General features: G+C 38.9%; 1 protein-coding gene across 5 annotated transcripts in view; it reads left to right on the forward strand.

Moving 5' to 3' along the window:
- Positions 1-20,830, forward strand: part of stard3nl (STARD3 N-terminal like) — a 34,539-nt gene extending 13,709 nt beyond the window's left edge. Inside the window, exons 3-10 of one of the 5 annotated variants that reach the window (XR_002474455.2) lie at positions 2,692-2,769; positions 2,870-2,947; positions 3,240-3,293; positions 8,136-8,253; positions 9,841-9,939; positions 10,349-10,407; positions 12,986-13,041; positions 18,562-20,830. Coding sequence is in view for 3 of the 5 variants with exons in the window: in XM_021612618.2 (XP_021468293.1) it covers positions 2,692-2,769; positions 2,870-2,947; positions 3,240-3,293; positions 8,136-8,253; positions 9,841-9,939; positions 10,349-10,404 (483 nt within the window). In the remaining 2 variants the exon portion in view is untranslated. Of the gene's footprint in view, positions 1-2,691; positions 2,770-2,869; positions 2,948-3,239; positions 3,294-8,135; positions 8,254-9,840; positions 9,940-10,348; positions 10,408-12,985; positions 13,042-17,988 lie in introns of all 5 variants that reach the window. The other 4 variants (XR_002474458.2, XM_021612618.2, XM_021612620.2 and 1 more) reach the window with 4 other exon arrangements.
- Positions 20,831-21,132: the final 302 nt, after the last annotated feature.

Consider the following 21,132-nt stretch of genomic DNA (forward strand, 5'->3'; position numbering starts at 1 on the left):
GTGTGCTGCCAACCCACAGCTGTCTGCGTCCTCCCCCAACAGGACGGGTAACCTATCCTCATCAGAGAGGTCTGAGGAAATGGCACTCTTAATTCTTTTATATTTTTACCATTTTGCCAGGAAATGCAGCTCTGTTCAGGTTCTGCTGTTGTGCAATCACATTGTAGGATTTTTAATGAATTTATTTAAATTACAGGCCTCATCTTTTTAAGTGGGAGAACTTGCACAATTGATGGCTGACTAAATACTTTTTTGCCCCACTGTGTCATTATTTGGTGTGGTCATCAGGGGAACAGTGGGGAAGATCTCCTCTGAGTAATATGGGGATATATACACTGCTCAAAAAAATAAAGGGAACACTAAAATAACACATTCTAGATCTGAATGAATGAAATATTCTTATTAAATACTTTTTTCTTTACATAGTTGAATGTGCTGACAACAAAATCACTCAAATTATCAATGAAAATCAAATTTATCAACCCATGGAGGTTTGGATTTGGAGTCACATTCAAAATTAATGTGGAAAACCACACTACAGGCTGATCCAACTTTGATGTAATGTCCTTAAAACAAGTCAAAATGAGGCTCAGTAGTGTGTGTGTATGTGTGTGGCCTCCACGTGCCTGTATGACCTCCCTATAACGCCTGGGCATACTCCTGATGAGGTGGTGGATGGTCTCCTGAGGGATCTCTTCCCAGACCTGGACTAAAGCATCCGCCAACTCCTGGACAGTCTGTGGTGCAACGTGGTGTTGGTGGATGGAGCGAGACATGATGTCCCAGATGTGCTCAATTGGATTCAGGTCTGGGGAATGGGACGGGCCAGTCCATAGCATCAATGCCTTCCTCTTGCAGGAACTGCTGACACACTCCAGACACATGAGGTCTAGCATTGTCTTGCATTAGGAGGAACCCAGGGCCAACCGCACCAGCATATGGTCTCACAAGGGGTCTGAGGATCTCATCTCGGTACCTAATGGCAGTCAGGCTACCTCTGGCGAGCACATGGAGGGCTGTGTGGCCCCCCAAAGGAATGCCACCCCACACCATGACTGACCCAACGCCAAACCGGTCATGCTGGAGGATGTTGCAGGCAGCAGAACGTTCTCCACGGCGTCTCCAGACTCTGTCACGTGCTCAGTGTGAACCTGCTTTCATCTGTGAAGAGCACAGGGTGCCAGTGGCAAATTTGCCAAACTTGGTGTTCTATACCAGTTTCTACACTGACCCTTTGACCTTTAAAAACAATAGTAACTCACACACAAACTTCTCAGGCTTTTCAATCTACAGTGCCTTGCGAAAGTATTCGGCCCCCTTGAACTTTGCGACCTTTTGCCACATTTCAGGCTTCAAACATAAAGATATAAAACTGTATTTTTTTGTGAAGAATCAACAAGTGGGACACAATCATGAAGTGGAACGACATTTATTGGATATTTCAAACTTTTTTAACAAATCAGAAACTGAAAAATTGGGCGTGCAAAATTATTCAGCAAATCTACCAAGACCTGGCCGTCCCTCTAAACTTTCAGCTCATACAAGGAGAAGACTGATCAGAGATGCAGCCAAGAGGCCCATGATCACTCTGGATGAACTGCAGAGATCTACAGCTGAGGTGGGAGACTCTGTCCATAGGACAACAATCAGTCGTATATTGCACAAATCTGGCCTTTATGGAAGAGTGGCAAGAAGAAAGCCATTGCTTAAAGATATCCATAAAAAGTGTTGTTTAAAGTTTGCCACAAGCCACCTGGGAGACACACCAAACATGTGGAAGAAGGTGCTCTGGTCAGATGAAACCAAAATTGAACTTTTTGGCAACAATGCAAAACGTTATGTTTGGCGTAAAAGCAACACAGCTGAACACACCATCCCCACTGTCAAACATGGTGGTGGCAGCATCATGTGTCAGTCTCTCGATGTGCAAAACTGATAGACATACCCCAAGCAAAAGGTGGCGCTTCAAAGTATTAAATTAAGGGGGCTGAATAATTTTGCACGCCCAATTTTTCAGTTTTTGATTTGTTAAAGTTTTAAATATCCAATAAATGTCGTTCCACTTCATGATTGTGTCCCACTTGTTGTTGATTCTTCACAAAAAAATACAGTTTTATATCTTTATGTTTGAAGCCTGAAATGTGGCAAAAGGTCGCAAAGCTCAAGGGGGCCGAATACTTTCGCAAGGCACTGTATGATTGAACTGATATCATCTTGTTCATGGGGCGGCAGGTAGCCAAGTGGTTAGAGCATTGGACTAGTAACCGAAAGGTTGCAAGATCAAATCGCCGAGCTGACAAGGTAAAAATCTGTCGTTCTGCCCCTGAACAAGGCAGTTAACCCACTGTTCCTAGGCCGTTATTGAAAATAAGAATTTGTTCTTAACTGACCTGCCTAGTTAAATAAAGATAAAATAAAAAATAAATGTAATATTTACTGTCTCCAAAGTAACATTTTGACCGGTTGCTCACCTACATTGCCAATGCCGCCAACACAGTTGTTACAAAAATGCATGCCAATCACGGATAACATAGCAAGTCGCATATTTGAATGGGGGAATATTGAAAATGTTTGGTATTTTAAGAATTAGTTGAATCTATGACAAGTTAACTCGATGTATTGAGTACAGATTTGGTTATTTTGCATCTGTCCGATCTGTCAAATCCATTTTTGTTTTTTTTGTCTTCATAGGTGAATGGAGGAATCGAGACGCGGCTCGATAAGGAGGTCTTACACTATGACTACCATGCCTCATTCTTCGACATATTTGTAAGTCCATTATGCTGCATCTTTGCTCAGAGTACAGTGCTCATTTGTTATCCAGATCAGGCAGAAATGATGACGTAAATTGCAACTGAATATTCCCTAGCTCCTGGCTGTGTTACGGTTTGCAGCCCTAATCTTGGCCTATGCTGTTTGTAAACTGCGTCACTGGTGGGCCATAGCGGTAGGTGAACCATCCTATGACTCAAACACATTTTCACATTTGCTACTCTAGAGGATGCTGTTTCCCCTGTGCAGGTCCTGTTTTACATGTTCATTGTGCCTGTTTTCAGTCGAGCAATGAATCGAATAGACAGTAATTGCATGGCAACACATTTCCTGTCTTGTTTTTTTTCTTCAATAGTTCACTTATGATGCAGTGACATTTTCTTTTCATGATTTCATTTTTACTGATATAATGTATTTAATGCCAACTACAAGTAGTAACTGTTTTCTGATCGGTCTTTCCATCACAGATAACCACAGCAACCACAAGTGCTTTCCTGATCGCAAAAGTCATTTTATCAAAGGTATGCTTTTATTAAAGTATGTCTGATGTAATTTTAACAAGAGGAATGAAAATATATTTCATAATTTGAATACAATAGGAGGGATATGCATCTTCTCTCTGACATAGTTGAAGGGTGGTAAGATGATTTTTATTTTTCATGTTTGGATTGTGAATCGAATAATGTAAGCATTACTGTAGGACTTGGTGTTGGTACAGTGGTTCCTCCTTTAACTAGTTGGATTTAGGGAGCGCTATTTTAATTTTTGGATGAAAAACGTTCCCGTTTTAAAGATGCTCGACTATGCATATAATTGACAGCTTTGGAAAGAAGACACTCTGACGTTTCCAAAACTGCAAAGATATTGTCTGTGAGTGCCACAGAACTGATGTTACAGGCGAAACCCAGATACAAATCCAACCATTGCTGCATTTTTTTAAACTGCCTCATGCCAATGACTCCTTATATGGCTGTGAATGAGCTACGAATGAGCTTACGTTTTCCACGTTTTCCCCAAGGTGTCTACAGCATTGTGATGTCTTTTTAGGCATTTCCCTTGAAGAATGGCTGTATGGGACCATATATGGCATGTGGTCACATGGTGTCTCCCGCAGAAAAAATACTGAGGTAGCCATTTTTCCAATCGCTTCTTATGAGAAACCAACTGCCTCGACGGATATATTATCGAATATATTTGTTAAAAACACCTTGAGGATGGATCCTAAACAACGTTTGCCGTGTTTCTGTCGATATTATGTAGCTAATTTTGAAAAAAGTTTGCCTTATAGTTGTAGTATTTTTCGGTCGATTTCTCAGCCAAGCATGGTGAAGAAACGGGAGCTTTTTCGCCTACAAAAATAATATTTTTGTAAAAAAGGAACACTTGCTATCTAACTGGGAGTCTCCTGAGTGAAAGCATCCGAAGTTCTTCAAAGGTAAATTATTTAATTTGGTTGCTTTTCTTATTTTTGTGAAAATGTTGCCTGCTGCCAGCAGAGCCTAGCATAGCATTATGCCATGATAAACTTACACAAATGCTTGTCTAGCGTTGGCTGTAACGCATATTTTGAAAATCTGAGATGACAGTGTTGTTAACAAAAGGCTAAGCTTGTGTTTGAATATATTTATTTCATTTCATTTGCGATTTTCATGAATAGGAAACGTTTCTAGGGGTATTTATGTCCGTTGCGTTATGCTAATGCTTTTGAGGCTATGATTACGCTCCCGGATACGGGTTTGCTCGTCGCAACTGGTTAAATCATGTTTCTAGTCTATTTCATAGTTACACTGTGTAATCATTGACGTCCCAGGAGCGGTAAACACTGTTGAAGTGTATAATTGTAATATGTACATGCAGACACAGCATCATTCAAAGAATGGAGTTTGATACACCTGGTATTAGATATGACACCAACAAAAAAAAAAACTTGATAAATAGCGATTTTCGTAAATTAACTTTGACAAAAAAAATACGCACAATCGTTTGTCTCTACATTAACTACCATATTCATCTTAATTGTACATTTTTTGCTTAACTTGTTATGACGTTATAACTACTTACATCTGCTTCCCCCGTAATGTCAGTCATCTTTGCTGAAGAAATTCACCAGGGACGGGTGGCTCGTGTGAAATTCCTCATTAATATGAATAGTCATATAAAAACCTTGGGACCCAAATGCATAATGAGTGCCCTAACTCCCCCTTGTGGTGGTCTGGAGCAATGAAGCCGTGACGCTGGGTACCTCTAAGCGTAAGCTCACATCTTTTAAGTAAAGGCTGATTTGTAATTCATATATACAGAATAAAAAAACAGTACATCCTGCCAGCACGCCCACAAGTGTGCTGAATGACGCATTGGAGGAAGCGAGGAATGATATTGGAGTAACAATCCAGGCTATTTGCTCTGAGACCTGCATAATAATGTAATGAAACAAGCAGGGAGCAGGTTTCGAACCCTCAACATTCTAGCCCGAAGTCCAGTACGCTATCAACTGTGCCCAAATGTATTAATTGGGGTTGGGGCTGATTGTGGCTAAAAACGCTAAGGGGAAAAAGTATTATTAGGTTTTCACAGGCATAGCAGGATGGGCTATTAGCTGAACAATAGACTATTGAACCTTTTTAACTAAATTATTTTCTAATAGCTGAGCCAACATGCAACAAGTCATTAGGTTCTACCTTTCCACATCTACCTACACACGGTTAATGTTCTGGGGGAAAAAATGTGTGTGTCATTGGTCCCGAGTGGTGCAGTGGTCTAAGGCACTGCATCTCAGTGCAAGAGGCTTTTTCTACTGTCCCTGGTTCGAATTCAGGGTGTATCACATCCGACCGTGATTGGGAATGCCATAGGGCGCACAATTGGCCCAGCGTCATCTGGGTTTGGCCGGGGTAGGCCGTCATTGTAAATAAGAACTGGTTCTTACCTGACTTGTCTAGTTAAATAAAGGTTCAATTTAAAAAAACAACTGGCCAATAGGAGGTAAATAGTGGCTGGTGCTGAAAATATAGCAAACTTGTTGGTGTGCAATTGTTGCACACCAACAGATGGAGAAAACAGTCGAGCAATTCATTTCAACAATCTTCAATTAAGCCCTCTTGTAGTCTATTTCTTCGGAGCCTAGACCTATATAAAATAACTTAGCCTACCTCAGCCAGTTATGAAGCTTAACAGCCTAATAGAAGTAGTTTTTTTTTTTTTAAAGTGGCCTACTTACAATTGCAACTGGTCAAAAATGTGGCATCCTAGCACTTAGCATTTAAAAAAGACTTCTTTCAAACTAAAACAATGTAACTAATAATTAAAAGTGCACATTTGTAAATCCCAAACTCTAAAACTAATTGGAAAGGTAGATTTAAATTATGTGACATTTGTGGTTACAATAAAGAATGTAGCCCATCATGCAAATGTTTCCTATTAGCAGGACAATAGACTTTTTATAGCCCGGCTACTGTCCCTCAACTTGCAATGTATTTGATGCTTAAGTACTGTAAAGTGTTACATTTCTAACTCAAAACACCATTTATTCATCAACATCTTTATGCTTTCATTAATCTTCTTGATCTTCTTTTTTTCCTGTAGCAATTTTGAGCAAATTGCTCAAGGGCCATGGTTGATTAGTCTGTGAAGATGACGTTTTTATTGAATGTCTCGCCAGCCTTGATCCATGCCGGGGCTTGCACGACGCAAAGTTCTTTGTTTGTCAGACGAGTTATTGGAATCATTGACTCACTCACGCGTTGAAAAGGGCGAGGAACAATCAATGCCAGGCACACCAGTGAGCTCTGGAACTCCACCTCCTCCGACAGGCAGAGTCAACATACGTGATGGCTTCGTCAGGTCTTCGGTTCACACTGACATTTCCATTCCTCTTCTGACAACAGAACTTGACCAACTGCTCACCAGGCACAGCAAGGGCCGCCCGGACGGTTATGCTGTTCTGCCTTTTCAAGGATGTGTAACCGAAGAGATGCCCGAGTGGGCACCGCTGTGGTTGTCTATTTCAGCACCATTTCGCACTGCTCTGAGACAAGCATGGAGAAATGAAAATTTTCCAATATTCCACGATATTCTTAAGATAGGTGTTGACTGAATATAAGCAAGTGATGTCTGCGTTCTCCAGAAACCTAATGGCAAATGCCCCTTTAGATATTAATATAGTGTCCTCCAATCCTCTTAAGAGCAATTATTGTCGGAGAGTCACATCATTGAAAATAATATTTGTAGATATACTGTTAAGTGGTGTAGGTCTTATTTATTTAAAGAGCATATTGAAGTTAGAAGCCTACAACTATTTTAGCACTGTTTCGCGTTACTCTGAGACAAGCATGGGGACTCTTGAGACAAGCCTACTCCTTCCTCCCCATCGGTGATTTGAACCCCGGTCTCGTCTGCACGACATAGGGATTCTTTAGCCAAATAGCCCAGTACTGTACTGCCGACCGTCGTGTTGTACAGCGCCATATTTTCCATTCTAGCAGGTACCAGTCAAAAGTTTGGATACACCTACTCATTCCAGGATTTTTCTATATTTGTACTATTTTCTACATTGTAGAATAATAGTGAAGACATCACAACTATGAAATAACACACATGGAATCAGTTAAGAACAAATTCTTATTTTCAAGGACAGCCTACTCCTTCCTCCCCAACAGGCTGCATTCTGTAGTACAGACACAGCCTGTTCTCCCTTATGTAAGAAATTAGGCACTTTCCCATGTTTACTACAGTATCTATTGTAGACTGCACAGTAGCCAAATAAACACATTTTGTTAATAAAATAATGATAAAAAATACTCTTTCAAAATGCAGATGTTATTTACTTATGGATCCATAATGAATTACTATGGGAATAAATATCACTGATTTACAGAAATATTGGAGCAAAGTTGAAGGCAAAAAATGTTCCATCCTGTAGCCTACTCCCGACCGTCACGTTGTACAGCGCCATATTTTCCATTCCATCCTAACGGAAACCCTGAGGGTTTCTTTTTTCTCTGAATAGGAACACCATAATATTAATCAAATGAATTAAGCCATTTTTTAAAATCAATCCCATATACTATGTTATTACAAAAAAGGTTTTAAATTCTCTGGTAATGCCAATACGGAATACTATCAAATGCTTCTCAAAGATGCCCTCTGGTGGTCAAACTAGCAATAATTTGCAGTAACAGAAAAAATGTCTGACAATTAAATGACATGCCACAGAATGCTGCGGCAGCACGCAGGGTGTGCCGCAGTATGACACAACTTTTAATGGAGGAATCACTGTACATGTTTAGTGTCTGTTCTTGTCAGTATGCAAGTAACAACATATGTTTGCTTATGTGTGTTTTGCTATATGTGTGTGCATGTTCCAGCTCCTTTCCCAGGGAGCCTTTGGGTACCTGCTGCCCATCATCTCTTTCATCCTGGCCTGGATAGAGACGTGGCTACTAGACTTTAAGGTTCTACCTCAGGAGGCTGACGATGAGAACAGTGAGTATGGGAAACTCTCCCATTGCACTCCTAGGGTGCATCCCAATAATATCTCCTTTCTCCTGAGGTGTACATCCGTTCACTACTTCCCACAAATCTAAAAGCATTGGATTGGTGGAGGTATGGGCTAGAGGGAGTCTTCACCAGATATTTCAACAAATAAGTAAATGAAAGGAAAGTGAACAAGTACACACTTTGGGAGGAAGAGATAATTGGGACGGCGCCCTAGACAATCTTCTAAATTGACTTATTTTGATTCATACTCACAGTTTACAGAAACGGAAGAAATACAGATTTTAAATCATAATGTAATATAAAAACACATGAAAAGACAAATGGGTTACATATCCTTTTGTCTTGATTGGAGTCATTTGTATTGTTAAAAGCTCAAATTATTGTAGTGGGTCTCTTTTGAAAAACAAACATGCAATTGTGCTTGCTGCCACAGTGTTTTCCTTCACCGCATTCAGCAAGACATGACCGCATCTGTATATACAGTGCGTCTGGAAAATATTCAGACTCCTTCACTTTTTCCACATTTTGTTACGTTACAGCCTTAAAATGTATTAAATACATTTCTTTCCTCATCAATCTACACAAAATACCCCATAATGACAAAGCGGAAAACAGGTAATTCAGACCCTTTGCTTTGAGACTCGAAATTGAACTCCGGTGCATTCTGTTTCCATTGATCATCCTTGATGTTTATACAAATTGGTTGGCATCCACCTGTGGTAAATTCAATTGATTGGACATGATTTGGAAAGGCACAAACCGTGTCTGTATAAGGTTCCACGGTTGACAGTTCATGTCAGAGCAAGAACTAAGCCATGAGGTCGAAGGATTTTGTGTTACAGCCTGAATTCAAAATGGATTACGTTGTTTTTTCTCACCCATCTACACACAGTACCCCATAATAACAAAACATGTTTCAAGAAATGTACATTACTTGCAGAAATATCTAATTTACATAGGTATTCACACCCCTGAGTCAATGCATTTTAGAATTACCTTTGGCAGTGATTGCAGCTGTGAGTATTTCTGGGTAAATTTCTTGACAGCCTTTTTAAATTCTTGCCAGAGCTTTTCAAGATGATTTTAAGTCAACTGTAACTAGGCCAATCGGGAACATTCAATGTTGTCTTGGTAAGCAACTCCAGTGTATTTTTGGCCTTGTATTTTAGGTTATTGTCCTGCTGAAAGGTGAATTTGTCTGTTGGAAAGCAGACTGAATGAGATTTTCCTCTAGGATTCTGCCTGTGCATAGCTCTATTCTGTTTGTTTACTCCTGAACTTATTTAGGCTTGCCATAACAAAGGGATTGAATACTTACTTATTGGCTGAAGACATTTCAGCTTTTCATTTTTAGTTGATTTGTACACATTTCATAAAACATAATTCCACTTTGACATTATGGGTGTATTGTGTTTAAGCCAGTGACACAATCTCAACACATTTTTATACAAGGTATAACACAACAAAATGGGGAGAAAGTCAAGATTTGTGAATAATTTCTGAAGGCACTGTACAAGTGATACTATGTTACAGTGACACTTATGTGTCATCATTGTGTTTTCATCCCATCAGGATTTCTTTCTATAATGGACGCCCCTGAAAGGACCCCCTTCGTGCAACCAGGACCACTTTCAGATGGGCAGTTCTACTCCCCACCCGAGTCTGTGGCAGGTGAGAATGTGTGAATCTAAGGTTTGAGTTGAAATTTTACAGGCCTGTTTGTGGATTGTTTTCCATAGAGAATGTTGTAGCTGTTTAAACTGGGTTTAATCTCTGTGTGGGATTCACAGTGTATAAGTAAGTGTCTTTTAAACAACATAAATGAGAAATTTTGTTTTGGCACCAACGACTGGTATGACAAATATTGAAGAAGCTCTCTGGCGACCAAGACAGTATGAAGTGTCATCAGAATATTTTTTTTCCTCATATCCGCATACTCTGATATGTGCCACCGCATGGTGATATTGTCATTTTCAAATCCATTTATTGCACAGTTTATTTACGCTATTTCCTATGTCTGTGTTTTGTAATTTTCTTAGATCTATTTGACTTTTTGGTGTTGTGCTTGCTCCGTTTGTAGACTCTGATGAGGAGCTGTTGGAAGATAAACATGACCCGGAGAAGGCTCTTATTTAGCAGGTAACTATACTGTCTGTACCACTCAAACTAATGAGGCGAGTAACTGAATAAAATCAAAATAGTATTTTGGTGTTTATAATGGTGCCTATAACAGGTAGGATTTATTTATATCATTATAAATAAGCATTTATAACATTCAAGCGTTATGGATGTTACATTTGCAAGCAAAATCACAACTTTAATCTCTCACAGAATGGACAAACAAAATAGAAATGGACCTTTTTGATGTGTGTCTATAGTACCATTTAGGGCAGTGGTATTCAAACTTTTTCAGCGGGGACCCCCAGATCTAATGACACAACCTTAAAATCTGTACATTTCGATTTTTACGTCAACAAATAACCTTAAATTCGTTGCATTTTCATCTCTTATCAAAATTAAAAGAAACAAGTAAAACATTTCTCAAATAGTATTTAGTTAATTATCTTTCTCAATTTTTGTATATGGTCCTATACAATCTGTACTCTGAATGTTTTGTTCCCAAATTATTATTGGATTTTTTTGGGGTGACCCCACTGCAGTTCCCCCGCACCCCGACTTTGAATACCACTGCCTTAAGGCATCTGCATGCTTCCCAGCCGGAAGAGTTTATGCATACACTGCTGTTCAAAAGTTTGGGGTCACTTAGAAATGTCCTTGTTTTTGAAAGAATAGCTCGTTTTTTTTGTCCATTAAAATAACATCAAATTGATCAGAAAAATACAGTGTAGACATTGTTAATGTTGTAAATGACTATTGTAACCGGAAACGGCAGATTTTTGAAAAATAAAAATGGGATATCTACATATGCGTACAGAGGTCCATTATCAGCAACCATCACTCCTGTGGCACATTGTTAGCTAATCCAAATCTATCATTTTAAAAGGCTAATTGATCATTAGAAAACCTTTTTGTAATTATGTTAGCACAGCTGAAAACTGTTGTGCTGTTTAACCTGTTTGGGCGCATGGACAACATCCAGTGAAATAGCAGAGCGCGAAATTCAAAATACAAAAATCGTAATATTAAACATTCATGAAAATACAAGTGTCATACATCATTTAAAAGCTTAACTTCTTGTTAATCCAACCGCGTTGTCAGATTTCAAATAGGCTTTACTGCGAAAGCATACCATGTGATTATCTGAGGACAGTGCCCCACATCAAATACTTTTTTTTTTTTTTTCAATTAAATAAATCACTTACCTTTGTAAATCTTCCTCTGTTTGCAATCCCAAGGGTCCCAGCTACACAATGAATGGTAGTTTTGTTCGATAAAGTCCTTCTTTGTATCCAAAGAAATCTGTTTAGTTGGCGCCAATGATCTCAGTAATCCACTCGTTCAACATGCATACAAACAAATCCAAAAAGTTACCGGTAAAGTTCATCCAAACAAGTCAAACGATGTTTCTAATTAATCCTCAGGTACTCTAATATCTAAATAAACGATAATATTTCAGACGGAGAATAGTATGTTCAATAGGAAAGATAAATAACAAAGAGCGCACACCTCATTCACGCACCAACAAGACAACTTTTATAATGAGACAACTTGGAAAAACTACAACTACTCACTCATTTTTCAAAAAACAAGCCTGAAACCCTTTCGAAAGACTGTTTACATCTAGTGGAAGCCATAGGAACTGCAATCTGGGTCCTATCTATTTGTATTTCCCATAGGCTAGCATTGAAATGGCCTGTGACTTCAACCCCCAAAAAATTACAGATGGAATTTCCTCTTGTTTTTGCCTGCCATATCAGTTATGTTATACTCACAGACATTTATTTAAACAGTTTTAGAAACTTTAGTGTTTTCTATCCAATGCTACCAAGTATATGCATATCCTAGCTTCTGGGCCTGAGTAACAGGCAGTTTACTTTGGGCACATCAGTCATCTGAAATTCTGAACAATAACCAGTATGCTAATAAAGTTATAACTGGCCTTCTTTAAACTAGTTGAGTATCTGGAGCATCAGCATTTGTGGGTTCAATTACAGGCTCAAAATGGCCAGAAACAAATACTTGCTTCTGAAACTCATCAGGCTATTTTCATTCTGAGAAATGAAGGCTATTCCATGCGAGAAATTGCCAAGAAACTGAAGATCTCGTACAATGCCATCTACTATTCCCTTCACAGAACAGCGCAAACTGTCTCTAACCAGAATAGAAAGAGTGGGAGGCCCTGGTGCACAACTGAGCAAGAGGACAAGTACATTAGTGTCTAGTTTGAGAAACGGACACCTCACAAGCTTTATTGAATAGTACATGCTAAACACCGGTCTCAATGTCAACAGTGATGAGGCGACTCAGGGATGCTGGCCTTCTAGGCAGAGTTGCAAAGAAAAGCCATTTCTCCGACTGGCCAATAAAAAGAAAAGATTAAGATGGGTAAGAGGAACTCAAAAAGACTACGGTCTGATCAATTTGATGTTATTATAATGGATAAAAACTGTGCTTTTCTTTCAAAAACGAGGAAATTTCTAAGTGACCCCAAGCTTTTGAACAGTAGTGTATATCATGATGACGTTCATGTGCATTTTGTACTTCAATAAGGTTTTTTCTCGGTTGTTTGTGGGGGGTGTACATTTCTTTTCTCAAGGCCAGCTGAAGTTTGGGAGCTGACATGTATGCCCCTTGGTCTGAGATTTGTTAACGGTAGGGATTCTTCAATAAAATGTATCATTCAACGAGAGATGACTCATTTTCATGCACCCCTATTCATTGAGAAATACTGCACCAACCATCTTAGTTAGATGTAGAATTGCACGACTAAGATCTCATCAGTAAAAATGTTAAACTTAATGACAACTCAAGAAATCTTTCTTAGATTAAATCTGACTTTTTAGGAATTGTATACTGGCTACGGCATCTCAAAATGGACAAATAGTATTTGCTGCTTTTTTCTCATTTTTCAAGAGAAGGTATTTTAAGGGAGTTTGAGCACACTCGTCTGGTTTGCCTCGTAGACTTCGGCTGGCCAAACTGAAGCATGCTGAGGCCTTTAGGGGGAGTGTATAAGTGTATATCAAAAAAAGTGAACTTCAAAAATATTGGTATGTTGGAGAAATAAAGCAAATATGAAGCAGTATGGATGCTACATTAAATAGACAAGCTTTTTGAACATATTAGCAAAAGTCTTAGGTCAAAACATGGCCGTTCTCAAGGAATTCCAAAACCATAATATAGAAAATATGGCCGTTTCCATGATTACTTTAGAGAGCAAAAACAACAGTTATGGATGTTAGTCTGAAATCATGAAATCTATCATGTAATTTGGAGTGTTTTTAAGAAGACAGCATAAGGCATAGTACCTGCATAATTACAGTTAGCCTTAATAGTATACACAGCCAGGCACCACACTCTAATAGGTTAGACCCAAAGATAAGTGTTTTTTTTTTTGTATAAAAAATAATCTGAAATATTGTAATGCAAATGAGGCATTTGCCTGTACTGCCAATCCACTTTCAGGACACTGGATGAAGCCTGTATATTTTGGGGTGCTCATTTGAAAAAGACACTCCAGGACTATTCAGTTTGTTGATTAGCACTCTTATCTTTCTATCTAAAAAACTTGTACTGCCATGTATCAGATCAATTTCAAAATACGTTTTCCAAGATAATCTTAGCTAGAACACATTTTCAAGATATCAACAATTGCGTCACTAAAAGTATGAAGAATATATTTCAGAACAAGCACATAAAATGTGGTGAATGCACAAGCTTCTGAAGCTAAGATATGATAATTCAATATCCATCACATCCACAACCATTATGGATCTCATAATGCTAAAAATGGATACTAAATTTCAAGAGAAACCAATAACAGACCATATAAAATGATGCTGATGATGAAAGAAAGTTGGCTTTACAGACAGTTTCAAGATCAGATGTAAGGTGCATGTTTTACAAACTTTTCCTAAAAACCGTTATGTACAGTTGAAGTCAGAAGTTTACATACACTTATGTTGGTCATTAACTCGTTTTTCAACCACTCCAAAATGTATTGTTAACAAACTATAGTTTTGGCAAGTCGGTTAGGATGTCTAATTTGTCCAACAATTGTTTACAGACAAATTATTTCACTTATAACTCACTGTATCACAATTCCAGTGGGTCAGAAGTTTACACACACGAAGTTGACTGTGCCTTTAACCTCTCTGAACCACCCATCCCGGATCCGGTATAATTGTCATCAGCAACGCTGAATAGCATAGCGCCACAGTCAAATAATATTACTAGAAAATATTCCTATTCATGAAATCACAAGTGCAATATTGCAAAACACAGCTTAGCCTTTTGTTAATCCACCTGTCGTCTCAGAATTTGGAATTATGCTTTACAGCGAAAGCAATACAAGCGTTTGTAAGTTGATCGATCGCTCGACAAAACAATAAGTACACTTAGCATAAGGTAACTTGGTTACGAAAATCAGAAAAGCAATCAAATTAATGGTTTACCTTTGACCTTCGGATGTTTTCACTCACGAGACTCCCAGTTAGACAGCAAATGTTCCTTTTGTTCCATAAAGATATTTTTTATATCCAAATACCTCCGTTAGTTTGGTGCGTTATGCCCAGGAATCCACCGGAAAGAGCGGTCATGACAACGCAGACCAAAATTCCAAATTATATCCATAATGTCCACAGAAAAATGTCAAATGTTTTTTATAATCAATCCTGATGGTGTTTTTCAAATATCTATTCGATAATATATCAACCGCGACAGTTGGCTTTTCACTAGGACCGGGAGTAACAATGGCCGCCTTTCTCTTTTGCGCACAACTCACTCTGAGAGCCCCCACCTTTCCACTTACGCAATGTGGTCGTTCACGCTCATTCTTCAAAATAAAAGCCTGAAACTATGTCTAACGGCTGACACCTTAGGGAAGCCATAGAAAAAGGAATCTGGTTGATATCCCTTTAAATGGACAATAGGGATGCATAACAACAGAGGTTTCAAAAACAGGGGCACTTCCTGATTGGATTTTCCTCAGGTTTTAGCAAAAATATAACTTTGTCCATAATGACCATTTGTTATGTTTGGAGGAAAAAGGGGGATGCTTGCAAGCTGAAGAATACCATCCCAACCGTGAAGCACAGGGGTGGCAGCATCATGTTGAGGGAGTGCTTTGCTGCAGGAGGGACTGATGCACTTCACAAAATAGATGGCATCACAAGGATGGAATATTATGTGGATATATTGAAGCAACATCTCAAGACATCAGTCAGGAAGTTAAAGCTTGGTTGCAAATGGGTATTCCAAATGAACAATGACCCCAAGCATACTTCCAAAGTTGTGGCAAAATGGCTTAAGGACAACAAAGTTAAGGTATTGGAGTGGCCATCACAAAGCCCTGACCTCATTCCTATAGAAATGTTGTGGGCAGAACTGAAAAAGCGTGTGCGAGCAAGGAGGGCCACAAACCTGATTCAGTTACACCAGCTCTGTCATGAGGAATGGGCCAAAATTCACCCAACTTATTGTGGGAAGTTTGTGAAAGGCTACCTGAAACGTTTGACCCAAGTTAAACAATTTAAAGGCAATGCTACCAAATACTATTTGAGTGTATGTAAACTTCTGACGCACTGGGAATGTGATGAAAGAAATAAAAGCTGAAATAATGAATTCTCTCTCCTATTATTCCGACATTTCACATTCTTAAAATAAAGTGGTGATCCAAATTGACCTAAGACAGGTAATTTTTACTAGGATTAAATTTCAAGAATTGTGAAAAGAGTTTAAATGTACTTGGCTACGGTGTATGTAAACGTCCGACTTCCAACTTCAATGATCCCTTATTGATGTCATCTATTAAATCTACTTCAATCAGTGTAGATGAAGGGGAGATGGGTTAAATAAGGATTTTTATGCCTTGAGACAGTTGAGACATGGATTGAGTATGTGCCAATCAGAGGGTGAATGGGCAAGGCAAAATATTTAAGTGCCTTTGAACGGGGGGGTGTATAATAGTAGGTGCCAGGCGCACTGGTTTGAGTGTCAACTGCAACGCTTCTGGGTTTGTCACGCTCAATCGTTTCCCGTGTGTATCAAGAATGGTCCACCACCCAAAGGACATCCAGCCAACTTGACAACTGTGGGAATCATTGGAGTCAACATGGGCCAGCATCCCGGTGGAACGATTTCGACACCTTGTAGACCATGACCCGACAAATTGAGGCTGTTCTAAGGGCAAAAGGGGGTGCTACTCAGTATTAGGAAGTTGTTCCTAATGTTTTGTACACTCAGTGTAAATTGTATTCGCAAAGAAATGGGGAAATTATATTATTTTATATCACCACAGTTGCTCAGAAAGATTTTGTTAAAGTTAATAAAACAAGGTTATATCCTTTTTACAAAAGGTTTTATGAGATTGAAAAACAAATTAGGAAGAATCGTAAGACCATTCCTCGACGCATAATCTTTCTAGATAATTGATATCCTTTGTCTGCGCTTATGGACTACCATCTTCAATCAAACCATTTTCAATGGGGTTCAAGTCCAGAGACTTATTGCAGAATGTTGATATTTTTTTTTGTTGTAGTCAATTGACCATTTCTTTGGATTTTGATGTGTACTTGTTTTTTTTGTTTTTTTTTGGTGGAAGATCCACTGCGGCCAAGTTTCAGCCTACCTGGCAGAGGCAACCAGGTTTTAGACTAAAATGTCCTGGTACTGGGTAAAGTAAAAAATAAAATGCCCTTGACCTTAACAAGGTCCCCTGGACCAGTGGAAGCAAATAAGCCCCATAACATCAAAGATTCACCACTATATTTTACAGTATGTACAAGGTACTTTTCTACGTGTGCATTCATGCCAGTGTTGTTTAGAAAATTCCAGGTGTTTACGTTTGTTGGATGACATGAAAATTGACCTCTTTGGCTATGCACACCAGTGGTGGGTTTGGTGTTGAAAGAAAGATACGTATGCAGAAAAGTACCTCATACTTACTGTAAAATATTGTGGGGGATCTTTGATGTTATGGGGCGGGGCTATTTTGCTTCCACTGGTCCTGGGGCTCTTAAAGTTAACGGCGTAATTAACTTTACCCAGTACTAGGATATTTTAGTCAAAAACCTGGTTGCCTCTGCCAGGAGGCTGTTTCAAAAAATAATATAATTTAATATAGCAATGTAATATACAATATAGTTAAGTATTTATTTTAAGAATGCCAATAATTTTGGATCTGACTGTATATATGTTTCTAATTCCTAATATTGAGTTACACCCCCCACCTTTGCCCTCAACAGCCTCAATTCGTCGGGGCATGGACTCTACAAGGTGTCAAACGTTCCACTGGGATGCTGGCCCATGTTAACTCCAAAGATTTCAGCAGTTGTCAAGTTGGCTGGATGTCCTTTGGGTAGTGGACCAATCTTGTGGGAAACTTTTGAGTGTGAAAAACACAGCAGTGTTGCAGCTCTTGACACACTCAAACTGGTGCGCCTGGCACCTACTACCATATCCCCCATTCAAATGCACTTAAATATTTTGTCTTGCCCATTCACCCTCTGAATGGCACACATACACAGTCCATATCTCAATTGTCTGCAAGGCTTAAAAATAATTCTTAAACCTGTATCTTCATCTACACAAATGGCGCAGAACGGCATCTCGGAACGCACAACTCGCCGGTCCTTGTCACGGATGGGCTGTTGCAGCAGATGACCACACCAGGTTCCACTCCTATCAGCTGAAAACCATAATCTGCCATAGTGGGCATGCGATCACCAACACTGGACAATTGAGTGGAAAAACATTGCCTGGTTTGACAAGTTCCTGTTTCATGTTGAGTCAGGATTTGGCGTAAGCAACATAAATCCATAACCCCATTAAGCCTGGTGTCAACGGTACATGCTGCTGGCAGTGGTATAATGGTGTTGGGAATGTTTTTCTGGCACATGTTAGGTCCCTTGATACCAATTGAGCAATGTGTCCATGCCCTGAAGAATTCAGGCTATTCTGGAGGAAAAGGGTTTTTTGACCTGGTACTAGATGGGTGTACTTAATAAACTGGCTGCTGAGTGTATGTGTAAATATAAAATCATCAAAATGTCATTTTGTGAATGTTGACATGAAAATACTTCCATAATACATTTCTGGTTTGATTAATTATGTAGGTCATAATATAATTGGTGTTTGTTTGCTTATAATATGCTTTGTTTTGTTTTTGAGAAGTACCAGTGGTCATCCTGGGAGGTGAAACCCATTTGAAGATTCACAACCCTGAGTGACTGCGTCTAAAGTTACGCAAGTGCTCACAGCAGCTGCCCCATCTAACCACGGGGAAGACTTACGACCACTGCATGTTCTTTATTCCTCCAATGAGAGCTCTGTATTCCTCAGCCTGTCACCCTCTACACACCTGCTTCATGTCCCGTCGCCTCTTCACTCAAGCTTCCAAACAATTATTTTTAAGAACTGAGTGCATACTGTTTTGTTTTTGTTGCCAGATATAAGTTCCTGATGTGCTTATTCTTGTACCTCTTGCTGATATGGTTAGAAGCTTCAAAATCAGTTCAGATTTGAAGACTGAGAAGTCCGCATGGGCAGTGTGTGCCAATTTCAAGTGTGGCTATAGGGCTGTTGAGCTCTAAGGATGGCACTTGAATATAAATAGATTACTCAGATTTTGTTTTTATTGATATTAAGCAAACTCCTTCGGACAGCTGTCAAGGGGGGAAATATAGACTACATAACCAACACAGCTGTGCCTGCATATGTCACGACTTCAGTTGGTAATTATATATGTCTGAATGCATGACTTTGGGAACTCAATGACAATGTTTTTTGATTTCTTCTTATGACTACCCTCTCTTCATCATAGGAAAGGAAGAAATTGTATACAGCACATGTTTTTAATCACTGGAAAGTGTTATACCGTTTGTTTTCTCAACTGACCATTTGGAAGTAGAAGGGCATTAGTAGAAGGGCCCGGAAGCTTCTTAGTAAACTTTCCACTTGGCTTTGCAAAATGTATCAACACATTTAAAAAAATGTCAAGGGGGGAAATACAGAATACATTTCCCATGAATTCATATTAGAGTTCAACACTGGTATCTTTTACACCACCTGGAAGTTTCATACTTTTAATCAAAATATCTGCATGGTATGTTTTCAAAGTGAACCGTCCCAAAGCTTTTTATGCAGAAGCAGACTAATGGAGTTTGTGCTCTTATCATGGTGAATGCACAAACAAACAGCTAACACAGAGGGAACCGTTTAATGTAGTTAACATACAGAAGTTGTGTTAGCATGAATTAATATAACTCCCACCACAATTTCCATTCACCATGACAAGACTATGAAAATGGCAATAAAACATGCTTCCTCGGACTATTACAGATCCCAGTTGTGTGTACATATCACCATGGAAATAACATGGGTAGGATGTAGATTGTACACTGAAATGTATATTTGATAACCTTTTATTAGGTTAACCTCTGAAAATGAATGTGTGTTGGCATGTAATGCTCTTAACTTGCATTCATAATTAGTGTATGCTGATGCATGGACCTGTAATCAAGAATTTCAATGCGATCAGTGGTAGATCCGCGTAATAGTGTGCTTAACATTATAAAGTGATTTCCGATTGAGCCTGAAATACAGTTTACAGCACTTACCGTGCGTGATTGCAGTTTCCGTGAACATGGGAACATTGGCTTTTTATAAAAGGTGCATACTGTAGACAACAAAGCGCAATCGGATTGAATACCCACTAAAGAGAGTATAGTCTTCACTTTTATTTTTTATTTAACTTTTATTTAACTTGGCAAGTCAGTTAAGAACAAATTCTTATTTGCAATGACTGCCTACCCCGGCCTAACCCGGACGACGCTGGGCCAATTGTGCGCCGCCCTATGGAACTCCCAATCACGACCTGTTATGATACAGCTTGGAATCAAACCAGGGTCTGTAGTGGCAGCTCTAGCACTGAGACCGCTGCGCCACTCAATATAGTAAAATAATAAGGTTCACCATTCAAGACACCAAGTTCATTTCACAGTGGCAAGCCTGTGTGCATTTAGGAATTAATGGTTGGTTACCACGTTTGCTCAAGAATTACATTGCTTGTCAATTCAATTAAGCAATAATCTGTATCTAGCTTTATGAGTTATTGGTTTTACTCGTCTTTGTATTTAGTTTTGGATTAAAGTGAAAATTGTATGATTTGTTAATGATACCCACTAAAGAGAGTATAGTCTTCACTTTTATTTTTTATTTAACTTTTATTTAACTTGGCAAGTCAGTTAAGAACAAATTCTTATTTGCAATGACTGCCTACCCCGGCCTAACCCGGACGACGCTGGGCCAATTGTGCGCCGCCCTATGGAACTCCCAATCAAAAATAAAAGTGAAGACTATACTCTCTTTAGTGGGTATCATCATGTTCTGTTTTTGCATTTAATTCGATTTTAATAGAAATAAATTGCACATTGTTAAAGGGCCTTCTTTGGGAGGTGTGTAGAGTTTTTTTTATTCTTTTTTTTACATTCCAGTAGCACTTTACAGCACGTAATAAATGCACGTAGCATGATATTAATATAGATTTACAGTGGCTTTTGGAAATATTCATCCCCCTTGGAATTTCCCTTTGTTGTTGCCTTACAACCTGGAATTTAAGTAGATTTTTTAAAATTTTTTTGTATTTTGTATAATTTGATTTACACAACATCCCTACCACTTTGAAGCTGCAACATTTTTTATTGTGACACAAACAAGGAAAACAACTTGAGCGTGCATAACTAT

This window comes from Oncorhynchus mykiss, chromosome 8 (assembly GCF_013265735.2).
Source record: "Oncorhynchus mykiss isolate Arlee chromosome 8, USDA_OmykA_1.1, whole genome shotgun sequence".
Lineage (NCBI taxonomy): Eukaryota > Metazoa > Chordata > Actinopteri > Salmoniformes > Salmonidae > Oncorhynchus > Oncorhynchus mykiss.